Source organism: Hypomesus transpacificus, chromosome 4, assembly GCF_021917145.1.
Source record: "Hypomesus transpacificus isolate Combined female chromosome 4, fHypTra1, whole genome shotgun sequence".
Taxonomy (NCBI): Eukaryota; Metazoa; Chordata; class Actinopteri; order Osmeriformes; family Osmeridae; genus Hypomesus; species Hypomesus transpacificus.
In genome coordinates, this window is record NC_061063.1 from 7,748,531 (window position 1) to 7,767,300 (window position 18,770).

Consider the following 18,770-nt stretch of genomic DNA (forward strand, 5'->3'; position numbering starts at 1 on the left):
AATGCAAATAATGTTGATATAACTAGTAGTAACAACAACAAGACTACTTTAATAACAAAACGCTGAACATAATTGACCATGTAGATATATTTGCAAAAATGCACACATAAGCTATTGAACTATAGCGTTCATGTAGCTATCACCCACAAAGGGCAAAAAAGTAATTTGATGTAAAGCCATCTCTGACCGTATATTTGCTGCGCCAGTGTATCCTTGACTTCCATTTCCACGACTTGTTTGCATCCCATGTTGCTGTTACTGTCGGACAAATCCGAGAATAAGAACTCCCAAAACGCACAAACAACACCACGGACGGTGCACGACCGTCAAAGTGAAAAAGGTGCCTTGAAAGGAGAGGCCAAACTTCGGAAATATTGAAAGCGTTCTATACTCCTTTTCCCCCCTTTTCTCTTTACTCCCCTTAACAGCGATAACTTCTCCCTGACCCCACAGTGACACCGTTTCCATTTAGTTTCTGATTAATCTTAGGCATTGACAGTCTTTGTTAAACAACAAGGCGTGCCCCTTTCCAAAGAGGCGACATTTTCATATTTGTTAGACGCAGTGACCTGAAGTTCACCCCGGACTTGGACTTCAGTTTAGCGGGGTCTGTACGACTCACGGTAGAGAGGGAGCACTTACCACAGGTCAGAACCAAAAATAAAACAAGATAGGCCTGTGGGGTGCAAAACCCCGAAGCCTTACATTCCTTTAAGAAATGCCTTGAGTCAACTGCATTAGGCTCCTCCAAAATAAGACGGACCTCAGAGCAGACCTATCAGTATCTTCTGGTTAAGGAACTTCATCAGATTGATACAGATAGGCATACACGTGTCAGATTGCTACACATTTTGCCAAATCGTCTAACTCGAATGTTCAATTAGTTATCAACATGGTCTGAAAGTTGTACTGAGCGTGATGTTTCAGTTTGCTAGTTAGTTCAAGCCGGTTCTGTTTTGTAGACCACTAGTCTATAATTTTCCTTAATCTTTAGATGGCGCACTGTGTTTTATATCAAGGGAAATCGTTTACTATCTGACACCTGAGATCGTAAACATGAACATAGGCCTAATCTTCACGGTTAGCATACTTCTTGTGATACATTTATTTAAGACGAGTATCAGTAGGCTAGGCTATATTGCCTATAGCGGATTTTTGGAGGAATGACAGATTAACTTGTTGCTGTAAAGTAACTGCATCTTAAGTCTAAAGTAACTGCGTCTTGAACATTTTTGAATGCGTTTCGAAAAGCTTTAGCAAAGGATAACTTTACTCTATATAGCCCTATAGGCTGTAACTGTATGATAAGATGTGCTATTTTAACTGTAGGCTATGATTTACAACTCTTAGACAAAACTAATATCGAAACCTCAGTAATGTGCCATTTGATTTAAGGTTAATCAAGGTGCCTATAGTGCTTCTAAACGGCAATAGTGTCGAACTAAGCCTCGCTATTTAACTAACATCGAAATAGCATTTTTATAACTAGCCTACTCACCTGCCGTGAGTAGTTGAGAGTAATAGCATTTGGCTTTCAACAAGAAAAGCATGAGGCAGTCGTAGCTAACTATAAAAATGTTGCATAGGCCTATTAAGGTTCTCAACCTCAAGCTTTTTCAAGTTACCTGTGGTTTTCGTTGATGATTAAGCTATTAATCGGAGTGTTATTAAGGAATGACGCTCTAATGTTACTGAATAATTAATACAAGGAAAATCAGGAATGTATAGTCACTTTCGACCATAGTTATCTAACGAATATATTATACTGACACTTGACTGTAAATGTAGATTATGGGAGAGAACGCTGTTTGAAGAGACAGATTGAGTTGACAATGATTGGCTACAAAGTCTCTTCTCTGATGATGGCACGGTAGAATATTTATTTTGCATATCCAAAGAGGTAGGCTAAATCACAGAGAGAAATTAAGATTTCTTTCAACCTTTAATTTTGCTGTTTGAATTGTGTGTTGGTTTGGATTCATTTAGATTGGATATCCAATTACACTAAACCTGTGCATATTTAAAGAATTGGATTAGAGAAAATATGCATCAATAAGATATTTATATTTATACAATTGTGTACTTTATAATTTAGCTTCATGACGTCGTATTCTGTTTATTTGTCAGGATATAAAGAGAGAGAAAGAAAGAAATATCCGGGCAACCTGGGGAAATAACCATTTGAATAATCTGATTAAACATTTGCAATACTGACTCAAATATGTGTGTATTCTTTTTTTTAACGAAAAACTACTGTTGTTAACAAATAGCCTACAATATTCTTAGGTATTGTCAAGTAAAACTGCAAAGAATGAATTTAACATCAATAGAATGACAAAGGCCGGCTGTGTTCATTTGTTTTCAGTAAATAAATGAAAAGGAGTAAAAAGTACACTAGCCCCTTCAGCAATGTGGAATATTACAAGCCATTAGAGTAGTCGAAGTTCATGTAGTCGACTGTTCAAGTCACGTTTAGCGAAATATTATATACGTATAGCAAAAAATAAATTGTAGGCTATTATTAATATTATTTTGTATGATCAACATGTCCATAAGGGGTGCTTAGATTTGTGACAAGAGAAGAACATTCAAATGACACCTCGCTTTGTTGTCACGATTTCGTATGTTTGCCTTATTTTATTTGGAAGATCTAGGGCTATTCAGAACAAAGTCAATATGGTGCCTATCGTTTGAGCATGTGCCCATGCATATGACAGTTGAGATTCTTTAACGAAAGAGAGTCAAACCATTATTTAATGAGAACGTATTAGGTTTGTCTCTTCCTGGACAAAACCAGCTTGTGAGTCTCACTAAGAGAATTTCTCAACAGTGCAGGAGTAAGGCTAAAATGGTTTTTTTTTCAAAGAGGCAGTGGCTCCATTTGTGGCCTATGAGCATATCCATTACCCTGTGACCGGGGCGAGGAAATCAATCCTCAAAATGCAAATCTTGCCCTCGTCCCTAAACATATCAAATGCAATTTATTCAAAGGAAATTCACCTATCAACCACCCTAATAAAACGCTGGCCAATCAATCTTAGGGCTGTGGACGGGTGGGGTCCCCTCCCTCTGGTCCCTAACTCGGGGTCACCCCGCATGCAGGGTTCACCTGAAGTGCACCATCCAACATATGTAATTCAAAGCAATTCTATCTTTTGTGCGAAGAGTCAGGATCTTTATTATGGTGCTGGCATCGAGCTCCAACTGAACAGATGACAGAGACTTGTAAAGAGCGTAAACTTTTGACCCCAATTTTTTTCCTCTATGCCAGCTATCTCGCGCTCATCAGTCCCACCCCATCTAGGCGGCTGGCCAGATGAGCTTTCTATAACCCCTCGGTACGAAAAATGATTTGCACTATCTGTTTGTTATCATTACTAATACTAAGAATTATAGTAAGAAAAATATAATAAACCGTAACGCCAATAGGTGGTATTTGGTTTGGTTCTTTGACACCACTAAAGAGGAACATTGAACAGAAGGCTAATTTGAGCCTCTCACACACACATGTATTTGGCTATTCAAAACGTTATGCCTGTCAAAAGGGTTGAGTTACCCTTTAAAAACTAAAAAACAACAACAACAACGTTGAATCTTACGCATTTCGGTAATTACATTAATTTGATAAACCGGTCAATGTTGCATGTGTGCCTTCTAATTTAGTATGAACGTTTTCGCCATCCTCCGCAGGCAAAGCAAGCTGGCTGAGGGTGACACTGAACTTGGCCTAAAGCGAGCTCTGCTGGTGGCTCCGCGAGGATGCAGATTTATCTTTCTGCTATGGCTGACCTCGCGGTGAACCTTGTGCTGGAGACGGTCTTTTCTCTGTGTCTGGCATTATCTGCAGTGTTATGCTGCACACAAACCGGGGGTTGATTTAGATGTCCTTTTTAGTTGGCAAGGCATAAGTTATACTTAATTCGACGATGATAATGTAATCGAGTGCACTGTTTGTTCCGTTTCCTTTTGCGTAGGGCATAGGTAACCGCAACGGAAATATGAATTTAGGCTATTAGTTGAATTTCGTTCGGTGGGCTTAAGGCCTTACATGGCAGGGCAGTGCGTGCTAGAAGGAAGATTATTTTGTTGCCATCAAGTCATGCTGTCATGACCTCAATGTCTTTTTCATGGCGCCTTGGCAATCAATTAGTCAATGCATCGAAATCAAACGAGTTGAGAAAACACACATCCTCGTGTCCTGAGCACTGACTTGGATCAATTTATCTCAAAAACATTCTGACAGATATAACAGCCCTACATGACAACAATTTCACCCTGTGAATCCATAATATCCAAGTGGTTTACAAAGGCATTAAACAATTTTTTCCAAAACACCTTACTCTATAACAGAAGAACTCACGTTGGTCACGTTGTCTAATTGGTAGGCTATATGCTGTCTTAATAGCTGTCCAGTAAAGATAGACGATAAAAAATGACTAAACAAGCAAGCTGAATCAAAGGAATACTCAATACATAACAATTGTATTGTATGTTTCATAAAACACAATAAATACCTTTGCCAACAACATTTTGGTGGGAAGAAAATGTAAAATTGACCAATTCAACCACAAGGAAACGTTATCAATTGAGCTGCGTCATAATGTCAAGAGCACAAAAACTTAGCATGTGCTTTTTGGAAATATTGTGATCGTGTTGGCCAAGGCCCAGGAAGGAGCACACGCCACACTCGGACAAAAGGTCACCACAAAGCGAGAGTGACCCTCTCTCGCTTCGCACCCCCAAAAACACAAAATGACGTGGATGACACAAAACGGAATTCCCTTTCAAAAGTGTGCTGCTTTTCATCCCCTGTATTGTTTACTCTGCGACGTGAAAAAGTCATTTAAACAAGTAACAACTGCGACTCACAAAAAGTTTTGCGAATAAATAAACATTTATCACACAAGAAATACTGCATAACCTATGTTTGCTTCATCGATAATTTGATGTTATTACAGAAAAATAAAGTAGCCTGCAAGTTTGTGAATTACAGTTTTACGTCCCTAAACTAAAATCGACAAAACTTTTCTGGCTCGTCCAAATCAGAGAGCTCTGAATAGCCCATGTAGTTATAATCCCTTCAGAATAATAAAAAGACAGAAGAATACACGAATTAAAAAGGAATTTTGTGGGGGTGGAAGTGGACAGAGGGATAATTATCCCACATGCAAAAATTGATTATGACTTAAACCGCAGATGGAGGGAAACAAGTTACACAGGGAAGGAAGCAATTAAATGTCCATGAGCCGGACCCAACTCTGCCCAACATCTGCCGAGACCGGTATTCAACACAGCGCAACTGACAAATTAGCGTAATGGGGTAATATGGACAGATAGAGCGAGCGAACACAATCATAATGCTGTTTCGAACAGGGTGGCTGTTCGGAGGCACACGAGCTGGAGAAAGGAAAAAACACGGGCTATTCGAGGCCAACTTACCTCGAGACAGGCCCCGTTTCCTCGGGTGCGTCCAGTCCATCTTGAGGCAGTCTGAGCGAGGGCCAGCTGTAACGGTCAAGTAACACTTACAGCCTGCAATGAGAGAGTCAGACGGAGCCTTGCGTCAGTGCGATTATATGTTATGTGCAATATACTGTCAACTCCCCAAAACCATAAAACTTACTTTAATGGCCATCACGTGACCGTTTATGGCCAGTGAGCCTATCTGGCAGCGCTACGGATGATTTTTACGATCTAATTCATAGACAAAACCCCTATTCATTTGGCACCCAAATGTCAGAGTGCCAGAACCGGCCCACCAAAGTTTCTAGCTAAAAAAGTCCGTGATAGTGAGCTCAAGCACGGTTGAGGCAGAGCCCCATGAGCCGGTCAGTTGCAAGGACCACTGATATCCACGCGTCGGAGGTAAGTGAAAGGAGCAGATTTTCAAGGCTACCTGTTGATTTTCTATTGGCTAAGCCAAATCGCCTACAAGTCAGTGTTATTGTTTTGTATTCCTGTTAGGATTAGGATACCAACTGATGTTTTTATCCAAAGCCAAACGAATTATCGGACTGAAGATATTGTTGTAAAGTTTGAGGTTTAGCTCTCTAATTCACTTAGGCCTACGCTTACAATGTCAGATCAAGAAAATATACGCCATGTGTTGTTCCGAGTATAAAGTTTATTTATAATCCATTTCATACTTATATGTATACAATTTCCAGTCATTCTTTAAAAACATTTACAAAAGCTCATTATCACTATGGAGCAATAAGCTACACTTAAAAGCAATGGGATTCACTGCGGAGATATCCACGTGAAATATAGGCTACAGACTGATACAAATTAATAATTAAAAACAAAAGCACAAGACGCTCCACCAAGTGAATAACTGTACAGCAGCCCGTGCAAAGGAAGGATATAAAAGCATAGCCACACACATTGTTCACAACGCACACAAAATCACAGAAGGCCTGTTAAGTTTAGGCTATAGGAGCCAGGTGACAGTATGGTACACTACAATAAAATAAATACATAACATACTTACATATTAAAACAAATGCTATTCACAAAAGCAACTCAAACCCCCACTACCTATTCGAGTAGACTTTATATAGTGTTTTGAGTGCATTACACAACTTTTAATACATATTTTACGGATTCATTTTCGTAGACTTCAAGCTTATTATCTATTTTCGTCTGAACAATGAATAAGTTAAACAAACACCATTCGTTATTTACCATTCGTTTTTGTTTTTCTAACTCTACACAGAAATGTACAGAAGTATTTGTTTACTCACACAAACATTAACACTGTAAAAAATAAACATAATGAGGAGGTGTTTCTGAAAGGCCGTATTGGACACGTGGTTGTTTACTGTCCACAGACAGCCCATGGAAAGTCTATCAAGCAACTGAATATCAGGGACGGTACCCCACACCCCCCGCCGCCGCCATACTCATGCTTTTCAGTTTATTGTCCTTTTTCCACTTCATCCTTCGATTCTGGAACCAGATTTTGATCTGGCGTTCTGACAGACAAAGCGCGTGCGCTATCTCGATCCTCCGCCTGCGGGTCAGATACCTATTGAAGTGGAACTCTTTTTCGAGCTCCAGGGTCTGGTAGCGCGTGTAGGCTGTCCTCGCCCTCTTCCCCTCTGGTCCAGACAAACTGTCTATTGGAAATAGAGAGGATTAAGCGATTTAGTCCCAAAACATTTGTCATTCAATGAAAAATATTTCAAGACATGTTACATGCACTTAATCACATGAAACAATAATTCCAAAAACATGTCATGTCTCCCAAATAAATATGTATTAACTAACTACATACCATGCTCCCACACTCCCACCCACCTTTCATGCTCTAAGAGCCCGGAGCTGTATGCTACATGTCAGTCAGCCTTTATGCAACATACACAACGTGGGCTAGACTTTGGAATATTGGTTTACAGAGAATCATCTAAATTGAATATTAACTTTATACCTCAGATTTTGGTTATCTTACAATGCTTTAAGATTAGCATGGCTACTGTTACCAACCACTCAACAGATATTTGTTACGTAGACATCACTGTTATCAAATGAAGCTTTTTTACGGATACTTTCTGTAGCTAAATCTTGTCTTGATATGGCAACAGGCACACCACTTAAAATGGCTATCACGTCTTCTCCCCACGCAGTCTCTCAAACACAGAAGTTCGGCTAGCTTATATAAAAAACGATTATAACGTAATATGAAAAGCTCTGTACCGTGACTTATGTGCAGTTTTCTCATCCAGGGGTATATCTGGGGCTGTGCAGAATCGGTGACATTTTGGGAAGTTGTTTGCGCGCTTCCCGCGGGTTTCTCTTCCTGGATGGTGGTAGATTTAGACACACAGACCCGGTTCACCAGCGTGCCGCCGTTCGAGCTCGGAGTTGAGCAGGAGCTTGTTATGGAGTTCTTTATGGGGTGGTGCTGAGGTGATTCGGTGACCGGGGACGAGTTCGCAACAGAAGAGGAGCAGGGGAGAGGGTCAGGTGGTGGCGAGAGAGACACGTTCCCGGTGGCGCTTGAGGGCTGAGTGTACCTGGCTGGTTCTATAGAGGACGTCGTTGCAACCGAATGGCTCGGGGAGTACTCGGGCGCCCGTTCGCTGGCCACAAAGTGTCCAGTGCCGCCACGACCAACAGTGAGGTCCATCCCATTGTAACCATAGCCGTACCTGCTGGAATGCATGGTTGTTGAGTCCCTGTATTGGTCGTTTGCCGAGTTGTGGTCTCCATAATTATGTAACTGGAAGTCCGCGCCATTGGGATAGCGACCGCAGAATGAGTTTACAAAATAGGAGCTCATTGACAATTCCAGTTTTTGTTCGTTGTAGAACTCCTATGTTGTTTTTTATTTTAGCCGAAGTAATAACGTGCGTGCTTGATTTGTGGCTCTTGATGGTTTTGCGCGTTCTATAGCACCCTTGCACAATTTATGATGAATTATGGAAATGAGTAGAACATGTACTTGATTTTCTCTTACGTAGGCACCCAAATATGGGGTATGGCTGAGAATCACGTGCTTTTGTTGACCAGTCGTAAATCCTGCTTGATGACCTCCAGAGGTAAACTCGTGCACAAAGAGAATATGGGTGGGATGTTTGGTGGTGCGCGCGGCGATGCGCGCCAGGGCAAGGAGCTTGGTGAGCTTGTATCCGATATCTTGGATAGTCGTCGTGCGCCATCCTCTGGTCATATACTAGAACTGCCTACGTCGACTTTTGGGGCGTGTACTCGAAAAGGGGTCGTTCAGAGGTTAACGACCATTGCGGCAAAAGCAACGGTTTCCCAAACAATACAACAAGAGAGTGGGTCTCTCCGCAAAGTGGTTAAAGTTACTAGGTGAAACACTTGCTGAAATGCAGCATTATCACTTCATGTTAGGCTAAAGCAACAAAATATATTGTCGAGTGGCAACAATATTCATAATTATGATGGCAGTCCTGTCTTTAATCATTTAAATACGGAATTGTGAATGAATTGCAATGGTTCTACATGCGCAAGTCTATATGATATGTGATATGGAGGGAGCAAGCAGGCTAAAGAGCACGCTATGAACATGTACGGAATTACACATTTTGAAGAAGAACGGCCTCTGTGTAATAGACTGACATCGTACTCAACAAAAAGTTTGATATCGAAACCAAATGTTCCCCACATCTGAGTAACAAATAATTAAAACAAACATCCTGTTTCTATTGACCAATTACATATTTTAAAGCCTAGGTTATGTTGTACCAATATGCCTGTGCATAAAGATGTGGACGTGCATGAAATAGGATGAAATAAAAAAGAACCCCCCATCTGCCAAAAGGTCCAGAATTTCTGTCTGGTTTTTTTAAACGTCATAATTAAATACAAAATGAGGAAGAAAAAAACACACACACACACCTTCCAATAGGCTGGCTATGGGCCTGTGCTGCAAGTTTCTATTGCAATAGAAGTCGAGATTGTCGATATATTGGTCAAATTCCAGTAAAAAGGACAGCTTTTTAGAGGAAATTTAATATTTGCCCCCATCCAATAAATAAATTATGAATTAAGATAATAAAGTCACGTATTAAACCACGATGGAAAACATGCCATAACATTAAAATGGCTGAAACCAATATGAGTAGTCTTTGACTTCACTTCCCATGTGACATTTCCCAGTACAAATCGTATCGGTTTGTCCTAAAAAGCTGACACAAACTCTTTTGTGTCACAGATTTGACAGAAATTTCCTGTCAAATAACGTTTTGTTTTGAACGATTTATTTCTGCATTTTTACAGTTATAACCCATAACTACAATAATGAACCGTCCATTTTCACGTCGTTAAGTGGCTTACAGGCCAATGGCAACTGCATGGACCAGACGCAGAGCGACTTTCAGTACACACAAAGAGCACCAAAGCATTCCAATAAACCTGTGCGTCGCAAAAAACTGCCTCCAACAGGCCCTGCTTCTTATTAGATATTCCATGATGGCACTACAGAAGGCGCTTAGGCTACTGTCTGACTGGTTTTCTTGTGCATCTCTCACTCTCGAGCTTGCGACGTTGTTGATTGCACAAGGGGCATGATGGATAATTATCTAAGCATGGAATATTTGCAAAAGACCCCTGAGCTGCGTTTCTCAAAGCATCGTAAGCCTATCATATAATCCATCGTATAATGGGTGTTGGTTTTACTGGCCGTTTCCCAAAGCATAAAGAGGCTCTTGAAAAAGCTCGTAGATTAACAAGAGCTCCGCGAACCATAGATCGCAAAGAGCATCTTGAGCAAAGAGACTCAGTGGAGACACCAGTAGGACGACCATAAAAACAAGGCTACATGGATGCGTAAAGATTATAATATATATATATATATATATATATATTACAGAAGGTAAACTGAAACTGGGATATTTTTCAATGAACTAGGCTACACATGTCATTAATCAAATAGTGTGTGAATTACGCGGGAGCATTTCATATATGCATCATGCTGATGTAAAGACATGACACCTGCTCGGCTTCATGCACGACGTGCCTACATCTTGCAAACTATTATTAACCACATACGATATAAATTAAAAACTGTCGTAATGATTATGATATATAGCCGATGTAAAACGTTTTCTGTACGTTTGGTTAAAGTTTATTTAACAAAAGTCTTGACATGCTGATGTAAAGACATGACACCTGCTCGGCTTCATGCACGACGTGCCTACATCTTGCAAACTATTATTAACCACATACGATATAAATTAAAAACTGTCGTAATGATTATGATATATAGCCGATGTAAAACGTTTTCTGTACGTTTGGTTAAAGTTTATTTAACAAAAGTCTTGAAGTTGCAACAGAACAATCACATTTACGCATATGGGAAGCGTCTTAAGTAGGCCACTTCTTAAGAGACAGGTACGGACGTTCTTGTTAAGAGCATGTTTGAGAAACGCACGAAAAATATAACGATCGTTCGTTATTTTGATTGTAGAAAACACTCTTAACAACTAAACCAATCGTTATCGGGAAACGCAGACCTGGACGGTACCGAACCTCACAGAAGTGTAAGATAACGGACCAAGTGTCCCATATTCCGGAGTAGACCGAGCACAAAGCATGCCAAAATAAGTAAAATAGCCTAAGTTCCGTGCATAGGTGTATGGCCATGGCTGTTGGTGGACATTTTTGGCAGGGATGATTTTAAATGTGTTGCCAGGGAGCCATGCACAGCTGATTTATTGCTGCTATGATAGGTATCACCCATGGGAACAAGGACCCAACAAGGAAGTAAAGAGAAAAAAGTGAACGGGCAAAGGAACCGGAAGAAGGGAAAACAAATACAAGATTATCTTATCATTTCTTAAATAACTAATTACCACTAGATTAACTCGTGTAAAAGCCTTTCAGGCCCTGTGCTTTCTCTTGGCGCACAGGGGAAAGGCAACGCGCGGCGTAGCTCTGAAGCACGCACGAGAAGGAAACTATAGGAGCAAGCCCTTTGAATGAGCGAGTAAAATTTCACGACCCTTCACTTTTATTCTCTCATAAATCGCTTCAACGTGTAAAGTTTTAAAACGCGAGTGATCTTCCGAGTAACTCATGCTGCATGGATTTGAAAAACAAAATGGATTGTAGGCCATTGCTCCCATTAGCTGTGAACTATTCATAATGTGTTGTTTATGGGATTTTACATTTTACAAAGACATTGTGACCCAGGTGAACCATAAAGCTACTGATAAATAGGCCTATGCTTACCAAAACAAAATAAGATAGGCTAATATCTTGTGATAATATGGTACTGTAGGAACCCTGTTTAGCCCATTATCATGTTTGTGGCTCTATCTTACTGTTATTTCAAACCGTTCGTCATTCAATGTGTAAGTCTTTAGCCTATCATAAATAAATGCCTACGTCTTAACAAGCAAAACAGTAAAAACAAAGCTGGTTATTGAATTAGCAACTTATGATCATCTGATGTTTCAAGTAAAGTTCTGGGTAGATGTGACACATTCCTGCACATGTTACATTTGACTTCTCTGTCAAGGATACAAGAACGTTGATAACCTTTGATGAGCTTGTATTTGTTTCCCTAGGTCATCCTGTCTACGTGGACTTGTGTAGGGAATTGGGGGGATTTTGTAGGCCTGATTGTGAGTAATGATAAGACGATACTATCACTCTGAATATAACTGTGGTAGATATGGCTACTAATTTAACATGTTTATAAACAAACGATTGATAGTTGGATAGCCTAATTTCAGAATCCTGTTCGTTACGAAGAGGAAACCATTAACATAGAATATTCGAGCACTAACATAAATGTCTTAGTCTATAACACATAGATCTACATATTAAACAGCATATGTTTGTGTGATCTCACCAACCATTAAGTAATGAAACGAATCTAACTGACGAAAAAAACAGTATCTTATGGTAATTAAAGGTTTGTCGACTGTAGAGCTTATGATTACGATCTTGGTTGTGTGCTGGACTATCATTGGCCGGGTTTCCCAGATTCGTTAAGAAGATCTTAACACTCAGAGCTTCTTTGGATCGTTCTCAGAACGCCTTAGAACGCTCTTAGAACGTTCTTAAGAAGCTCTTAGCGTTAAGAGCTTTTTAACGAATCTGGGAAACCCGGCCATTGTTGTTTCCATCAATATGGCCCGCAGCATTTCATTGATTATAGCAGAGTTCCTTAATTTATAGGGCCTTAGCTGTAGTCTAACTCAAGCAGCAATTTAACCAGAAGATCTGAAAATATCAAGGTGGCCTCAAAAACAGAAGATTCAACCTTCAACAAAATGTTGACGTTGGTAATATTCCCCAAATAACATGGAAGCGAAGGAAGGAGCCTTCCCCACAAGATGGCAGCAATGGGCAGTATGTTAATAACAGCACAGCCATAACATAAGCAGCTGACAGTCCATCCTTATTCAAATTGTGACAAACAAAAAAACATGAAAGGTTATGCATAGAGTTAGAGGATATTACCATAAACGAAAAAACAATTGGTCAGAAAAACAGTATATTAATAATATTTTATAACAAACCTGTAAATGTGACATGTTTCACACATATTAGCCTAAGCCTACACCTAGCGCCAAACAAAATAAATAGCCAATGCTATCGTGTCACATGCTCTGTCAATTGACCACTACCAGACTGAAACGTCCAACGTACATTGTTTAATGTCAAAATTACTTTTCCTTGGCAAAGGCAGAGACATTACAGATTAATTTGGGGAGCGTTCATATTCTTACCGTGTCTGACGTGACCCGGTCTCGAGGCGCGCGGAGAGGGCAGCGGGAGGAAACGCAGTTGCAGCCTGAGACCAACGTGGAAGATCCCAAGGCACTCCAGATGAATCTTTGTATGGATCCAAAAAACTCGAAGGGCCAGCAGTACACGTGCGTTTAATCCGTTCATTGTGCCAATCCGTCAACAGAGGGGAGGGGTTCATGTGTCCAAACTGTACGGTCCCATGGCCAGAGGATCTTACTCGGGTCCTGCAGAATTGCAGGGAAGTACTCAAAAGAAACGGTGAAAAATGATTCGACTAGGATATGAAACACAGGCTCTGAAAGGGTTCGGTGGCAGACTGAGACAGTAAAATGAGAGCTGCTCTATTCCGGTAAAGGAAATTATATGTAAAAAGTTCATGATCACGGCTCCTTGCCATGTGACCTGCTGCAACCAATGGAAAGCCACCGAACGTCGTAAAGTTGCATTGCTCTGTTGTAAATTTTCATAAACAACAACGGATTTATGACCCAGTGAGAGGAAGGGCGAGAGAGGGGGTGGGAGAGAAAGGGGCAGGTCACAAGCAGGCGCCATTTTACTGAGAGAAGGGTGAATGCGTTCAACAGTCCCAGCCTGCCCAGTGTCATTCTCCCCATCTGATTTGTTTTGCATTTTAAACAAAGATAGCAGGGATTTCGTAATATTACCACCCTAGTATCATCTAGTCAAGGCTTCAGAATGGCATTTAACTGTTGTGCAATTGTTTGTACAGTTGATACTCTATAGTTCTTTATAATATAGCATTTTTCAAGGCTAATTTATATGACTTCCATTTGGATCTATAGGCTGTCTCGAATATTCCCTGACATTCTAAAGCTTTTTTTGTTGCTATTAATTTTGCAATTATGATTTTGGTGGCTGTTACATTTCATATTTGTCTTATAAGGGCCTACGACTAAATATGCAACATCCTTCATTAGCCTATTATTAAGAACAATAGCCTGTAACATATGCCAAGTGAAATAACAAGGTTCAGTGCTTTAAACCTCAACAATATAACACTATTATATAATTCAATATGCACCAATATCAATACATTTGGAAAATAACCAAATGCTTTCCTGTTACTGCCTCCACGTTTCATGAAGACGACTCCAGACTTGTTATTTTACGTATAAAGAGTGCACAAAACACATTTCTGGATACATAAACACGCAAACAAAAGTTTAAACTGTTTAAGCATTTATATGACAAAAGACAAGGAATGAAGAGCAAAACTAAAATAAAAACACAATACACAAACATATCAGTTTCAAACCTCTACAAAAACTGCAGAGCTTAAGATGTTTGCTTTGATGCTTAGGAAATCTGAGGTAGACTGCCCATTGCTGATTTAACATCATGCAAACGTTTCTAGAAAAGACTATGGTCCCAAACACTTGACAATGGTATAATTATGAACACAAACAGCAGCTCCATGTTGACGTTCAGCTATTTAAGAGGCACATTTGCCACCAGTGTGTTTAGCATAAGGCACTTCTACGCATCCATTTTTTTTCCTTTGATACACGGGAAAAGAAACATGCGAAAAAGTTCCATTACTGTAAGTTGAATAATCTACAAAACTGTTAAAAGTAGACATGAATGTAATAAGACCATTAACCAAATTCTTCCTAACCTATATGGTGGTGAAGGAATGTTCATTCGATGTCAACTGCTTTCCAGCTAATATAATTTTTTAAATGCTACAGTTGGTTATGTCTCTCTTCAAATTCAATGGACAAATTGAGTTATACAGCTTAATAGGTAGTATTCGTTCCATTTGATGTGCAGAACAGCCAACTGCATAACAGCATTATTGGCCAGTTTTGTTATACGAAAGCCTTTAAATGCTAAGCCTGCTTGTCATTTCTCATCATTAATATATTTGGCGAACAAAGTGCTATCATTCAGAGAGAGAGAAAAAGATTTATGAAGTGTTTGTTTCATCAAGGGCCTCTATTTTCTCATCTCCTTTCTTAACAGTGGGCTCTGTTGCCATGTCGGCGGACGGTGATAATCCTGTAATGATTGCATCTGCTTTGGACTGTTCTTCGGTTTCTGGATCCCCATCCATGTCCACGTTTCCGCCCTCACCAGTGACACCTGAGGTCGAAGACTGGTCGTCCTTGTGATCCTTCTTCCACTTCATCCTGCGGTTCTGAAACCAAATTTTGATCTGTCTCTCTGTCAGACAGAGAGCGTGCGATATCTCCACGCGCCTCCTGCGGGTCAGGTATCGGTTGAAGTGAAACTCCTTCTCCAGCTCCAGTGTCTGATACCGGGAATAGGTCTGCCGGCCGCGTTTTCTATTTTGGTCTGTGAAATACAGAGTTTCGTTTATCGTGCATTCTTATCTACAATGATTATTTTAAAAATACTAATATACATGTTTTGTATTATCGAAATGTAAATAAAACGTTTAAAATAGATCTTGTTTCTTGTCTATTTGACATTATTTTGTAATCTTCAATTAAACAAGAATAATAATGTATTTTCCATTCATGTGTATTCCTACTCCAGCTTGGATGGGAGGTTGTTCACTACATAGTTTTCCAATTAATGAATTCTGCTAGTGGGCTAATAACCCAAGCATACCCAAGCTGTTAAGGATTGTGAAGGACTTTTTTTCCACATTGTTTTAAACATGTAGCCTATGGAAACATGTCTGCCAGCACGGCCAAATCTTACACAGAGCTTTAACCAAATGGTCATATATTTAGAGTAAAAATGTGCCTTTGCATGTCTCACCACATATAACTAAAGAGGGCCCAATACCACTGATTTACAGTTTCTAAAGGTGTGGGCTATATTACAGCCACAAAGGGTCAAAGAAGCCAGCAGAGTAACAAGATTGCAGAGCACCCCACCCCCCTCCCCCCCACACACACACACACAACCCTACGGCAAGGTTTCTGCGCAATGAACATTACAGAGCGAAGGGCTAATGAATTTACGACCACATAACTCATTACTTTAGCAATAAAGGTTTTACGATTTTTTTCCATGCTATCTCTATGGGTTCGCGGAATTAATTGAACTATTAAAGCTCGGTACAAGTATCCAAGGTTTTGTAAATGCGTTGACCATACCTGATGTTCTCATCCATGGGTACATCCGGTAGTGTTTGTCCGCCGGTGAAGGTAGGGGCGCCGGTGTAGACTGGACACGGCTGTCGCCAAACAGACTGCTCTGGTCGAAGGAGCTGTTGTGAAGAACGTCCACGTCCGGTCCCTGGCCATAACCGGGGGTGAACATTGGGTGATTGGGGTATGTGGCATTATTGACGTTGTAAACTCCGGACAGTGACGGTGGATAGGCAAAGGCTACAGCATTTCGAACCAATGCATGTTCATCTACATTGGGTCCAAGAGCGCCAGAACCTTGATCTGCATTTGGAAAGAAAGAACCGCTCCCCACATATTTTCTAAAAAGACCATCCACATAATAAGAGCTCATTTTTTTCCCTGTGATTTGTTGGCCCAGAATCTTCAGTGTCGTTTTTACGAGGTAGTGTGATATATGACAGCAATACACCCTAGATTTACACCGAACCCCATTTTCCCTTGGACTAAAGAACGTATCCACGTGATATAGCCCTGTGATCACTGTAGCCAATCAGCGCGCCGGTCGAGATTTCATTATGGGACAGACTGCAGAGTGGGATTCAAACACATACACGGTGTATTTTCTCTCTCTCTCTCTCTCTCTCTCTCTCTCTCTCTCTCTCTCTCTCTCTCTCTCTCTCTCTCTCTCTCTCTCTCTCTCTCTCTCTCTCTATAGCTCTCTCATACACACTCACACACTTTCTCTCTTTGGACATCATGGAAAATGAAAAACAAAATATTTCAGCCAATAGATAAAGACAGGTATGACAATGTAAAATTGTGTTCCCGTTTCATTAGTGTTAAACATACCAATCTGGATATGTTCATCTAGTTGTGATATGTGTATATTTTACAAACTATTGCTTACAGTGCTATCTGAATACCATGGCACCAGCAATGTCTTTTCTGGTGCAAAACATAAAAATGATCAGTGCCGACCAGTTTGGTATGGCCTACTAATCAGTGTTCATGCAAGAAATATGTTAAACAGATATTACAGACATCCTCAATATAGACCTATCCTAGCCTATATTAACTATTTGGTGTAACAAATTGTGGCAAAATATAATCACAGTCATTTTATTTGACCAGTCTCAGCAAAACGGATTAGGCAGAAAAACGCAAGTTTTGTCTGAAAATGTATAGGCAACATAAGTTAGTGGCTGAAACAACAATAAACAAGATTTTTGCCGGGTTGTTAAAGTAGGCCCTACAGCCAACACTAGACAATTTCATAACCAAGAACTATGTTAGAAAGTCTGGCTTTTTGACTGTTCATAATTCTTAACTTCGTAATTGTTGCCAATTGTAACAGGTATTTGTTGCGCACGGCAACGGGCTAGGTATCTACTAATGATACAAAAGCAAGCTTTTTGCATAACCTTTATGTCCCAGTCAACAAAAATAAATAGCCCATATATTTAAAATGTATCCAACAGTGGCATACAATGTGCACAATACGCAGGCAGAGCATGATGTGCTGTGTGAATTCTACTGGAATTAGCATTTTATTTTTCTCATTTGAAATAAGGTAATGGGATAATTAGTATCCCACTTGTAATTTGGGAAAATGCTAAATTGCCCCATTTGTAATTGGGGTAATTTTTACTTAAGGTAACACTCTTGTTCGGAAAACATGCTTAACTATTATGATATTTAATTAGTGTAAAACCAAAACATGTAATCACTTGTTGGACTTTTACATGTCCATGCCCTTTCCAGGTTTAGAAGTGATGGTCCTATGCTGGAGGCCATTTTTGTTGTTGCATTATGGAACATTAGCGCCATCCTCTGGGAAATGGAAGAACTGTTTAAGGTGCAATGCGCATGCATTTTTTCTCTCTGCTGCAATCACACCCACTAGCCCTGAGAGACAAAAAAATGAAAAGAAAAAGGTGAAAACGTACGATGGAAAATTAAGTATCTGGGGCAAAACGCACCAGATCAGATGGTACATCTATCGAGGAGGATCAACAATTTAGTATAAAGTGAAAACAAATCGTCAAAATAATGGTTTTTGCTTAATTGCTCTTTTTCATTCGCGATGTAGAACAAGAGGCTTCTAGAGAAACTGATTGAGACAGTTTCCCAGGCCATGTACAAACAAAGGGTGGATCGAGATGACCATGAGTCCTGCGCGTAACCGTCGGGAGACTCCAATAAAACAGATCATTTCCGTTTGCCTTTTGTCCTATACCTTAGTCCCACAGAAAGAGAAAAACAAATGGGTGCCGAGTTCTGGAAACGGCCTAATTGTGTCTGGACGGCCATAAAGCCATTAAAAGCGGAATGCCAGACAGTAGAGCAGACCAGGCGTTTTATTGCTCTGTCTCTAGCCAAGCCTTTGAAGGTTTGGTCCATCTGCGTCCAGCGCGTCACAACACCAATATGGCCCGAAAAAAGTGATGTTCTTCTCCAAGCTTATCATCTATTACT

At 40.2% G+C, this 18,770-nt stretch overlaps 2 protein-coding genes across 3 annotated transcripts; both read right to left on the bottom strand.

The window, feature by feature from the left end:
- Nucleotides 1-5,447: 5,447 nt before the first annotated feature.
- LOC124466872 (homeobox protein Hox-A7-like) lies at nucleotides 5,448-16,754 on the bottom strand. 2 transcript variants are annotated; one of them, XR_006956008.1, is made up of 3 exons: nucleotides 16,320-16,754; nucleotides 13,209-15,546; nucleotides 5,448-5,532 (listed from the first exon to the last, which is right to left on the bottom strand). XR_006956008.1 is itself a non-coding variant. In XM_047018812.1 (2 exons), exons 1-2 carry the CDS (start codon nucleotides 16,684-16,686, stop codon nucleotides 15,158-15,160), a joined length of 756 nt encoding a protein of 251 aa, XP_046874768.1. In that variant the 5' UTR covers nucleotides 16,687-16,754; the 3' UTR covers nucleotides 12,566-15,157. The 2 variants fall into 2 exon arrangements, 1 of the variants encoding a protein (XP_046874768.1); XM_047018812.1 differs by lacking the exon at nucleotides 5,448-5,532 and having other exon boundaries at nucleotides 12,566-15,546.
- Nucleotides 6,105-8,418, bottom strand: hoxa5a (homeobox A5a). Its single transcript, XM_047018811.1, has 2 exons — nucleotides 7,696-8,418; nucleotides 6,105-7,118 (listed from the first exon to the last, which is right to left on the bottom strand). The coding sequence occupies exons 1-2, from the start codon at nucleotides 8,279-8,281 to the stop codon at nucleotides 6,865-6,867; spliced, it is 840 nt and encodes a 279-aa protein (XP_046874767.1). The 5' UTR covers nucleotides 8,282-8,418; the 3' UTR covers nucleotides 6,105-6,864.
- Nucleotides 16,755-18,770: the final 2,016 nt, after the last annotated feature.

Bases quoted from the DNA above. Each gene is read 5' to 3' on its own strand.
- hoxa5a (XM_047018811.1), bottom strand. From the start codon at position 8,281: ATGAGCTCCTATTTTGTAAACTCATTCTGCGGTCGCTATCCCAATGGC. The intron at 7,119-7,695 runs GTACAGAGCTTT...TATTTCCAATAG, and splicing joins AAAACTGCACATAAGTCACG to ACAGTTTGTCTGGACCAGAG.
- LOC124466872 (XM_047018812.1), bottom strand. From the start codon at position 16,686: ATGAGCTCTTATTATGTGGATGGTCTTTTTAGAAAATATGTGGGGAGC. The intron at 15,547-16,319 runs GTATGGTCAACG...TGTATTTCACAG, and splicing joins CCCATGGATGAGAACATCAG to ACCAAAATAGAAAACGCGGC.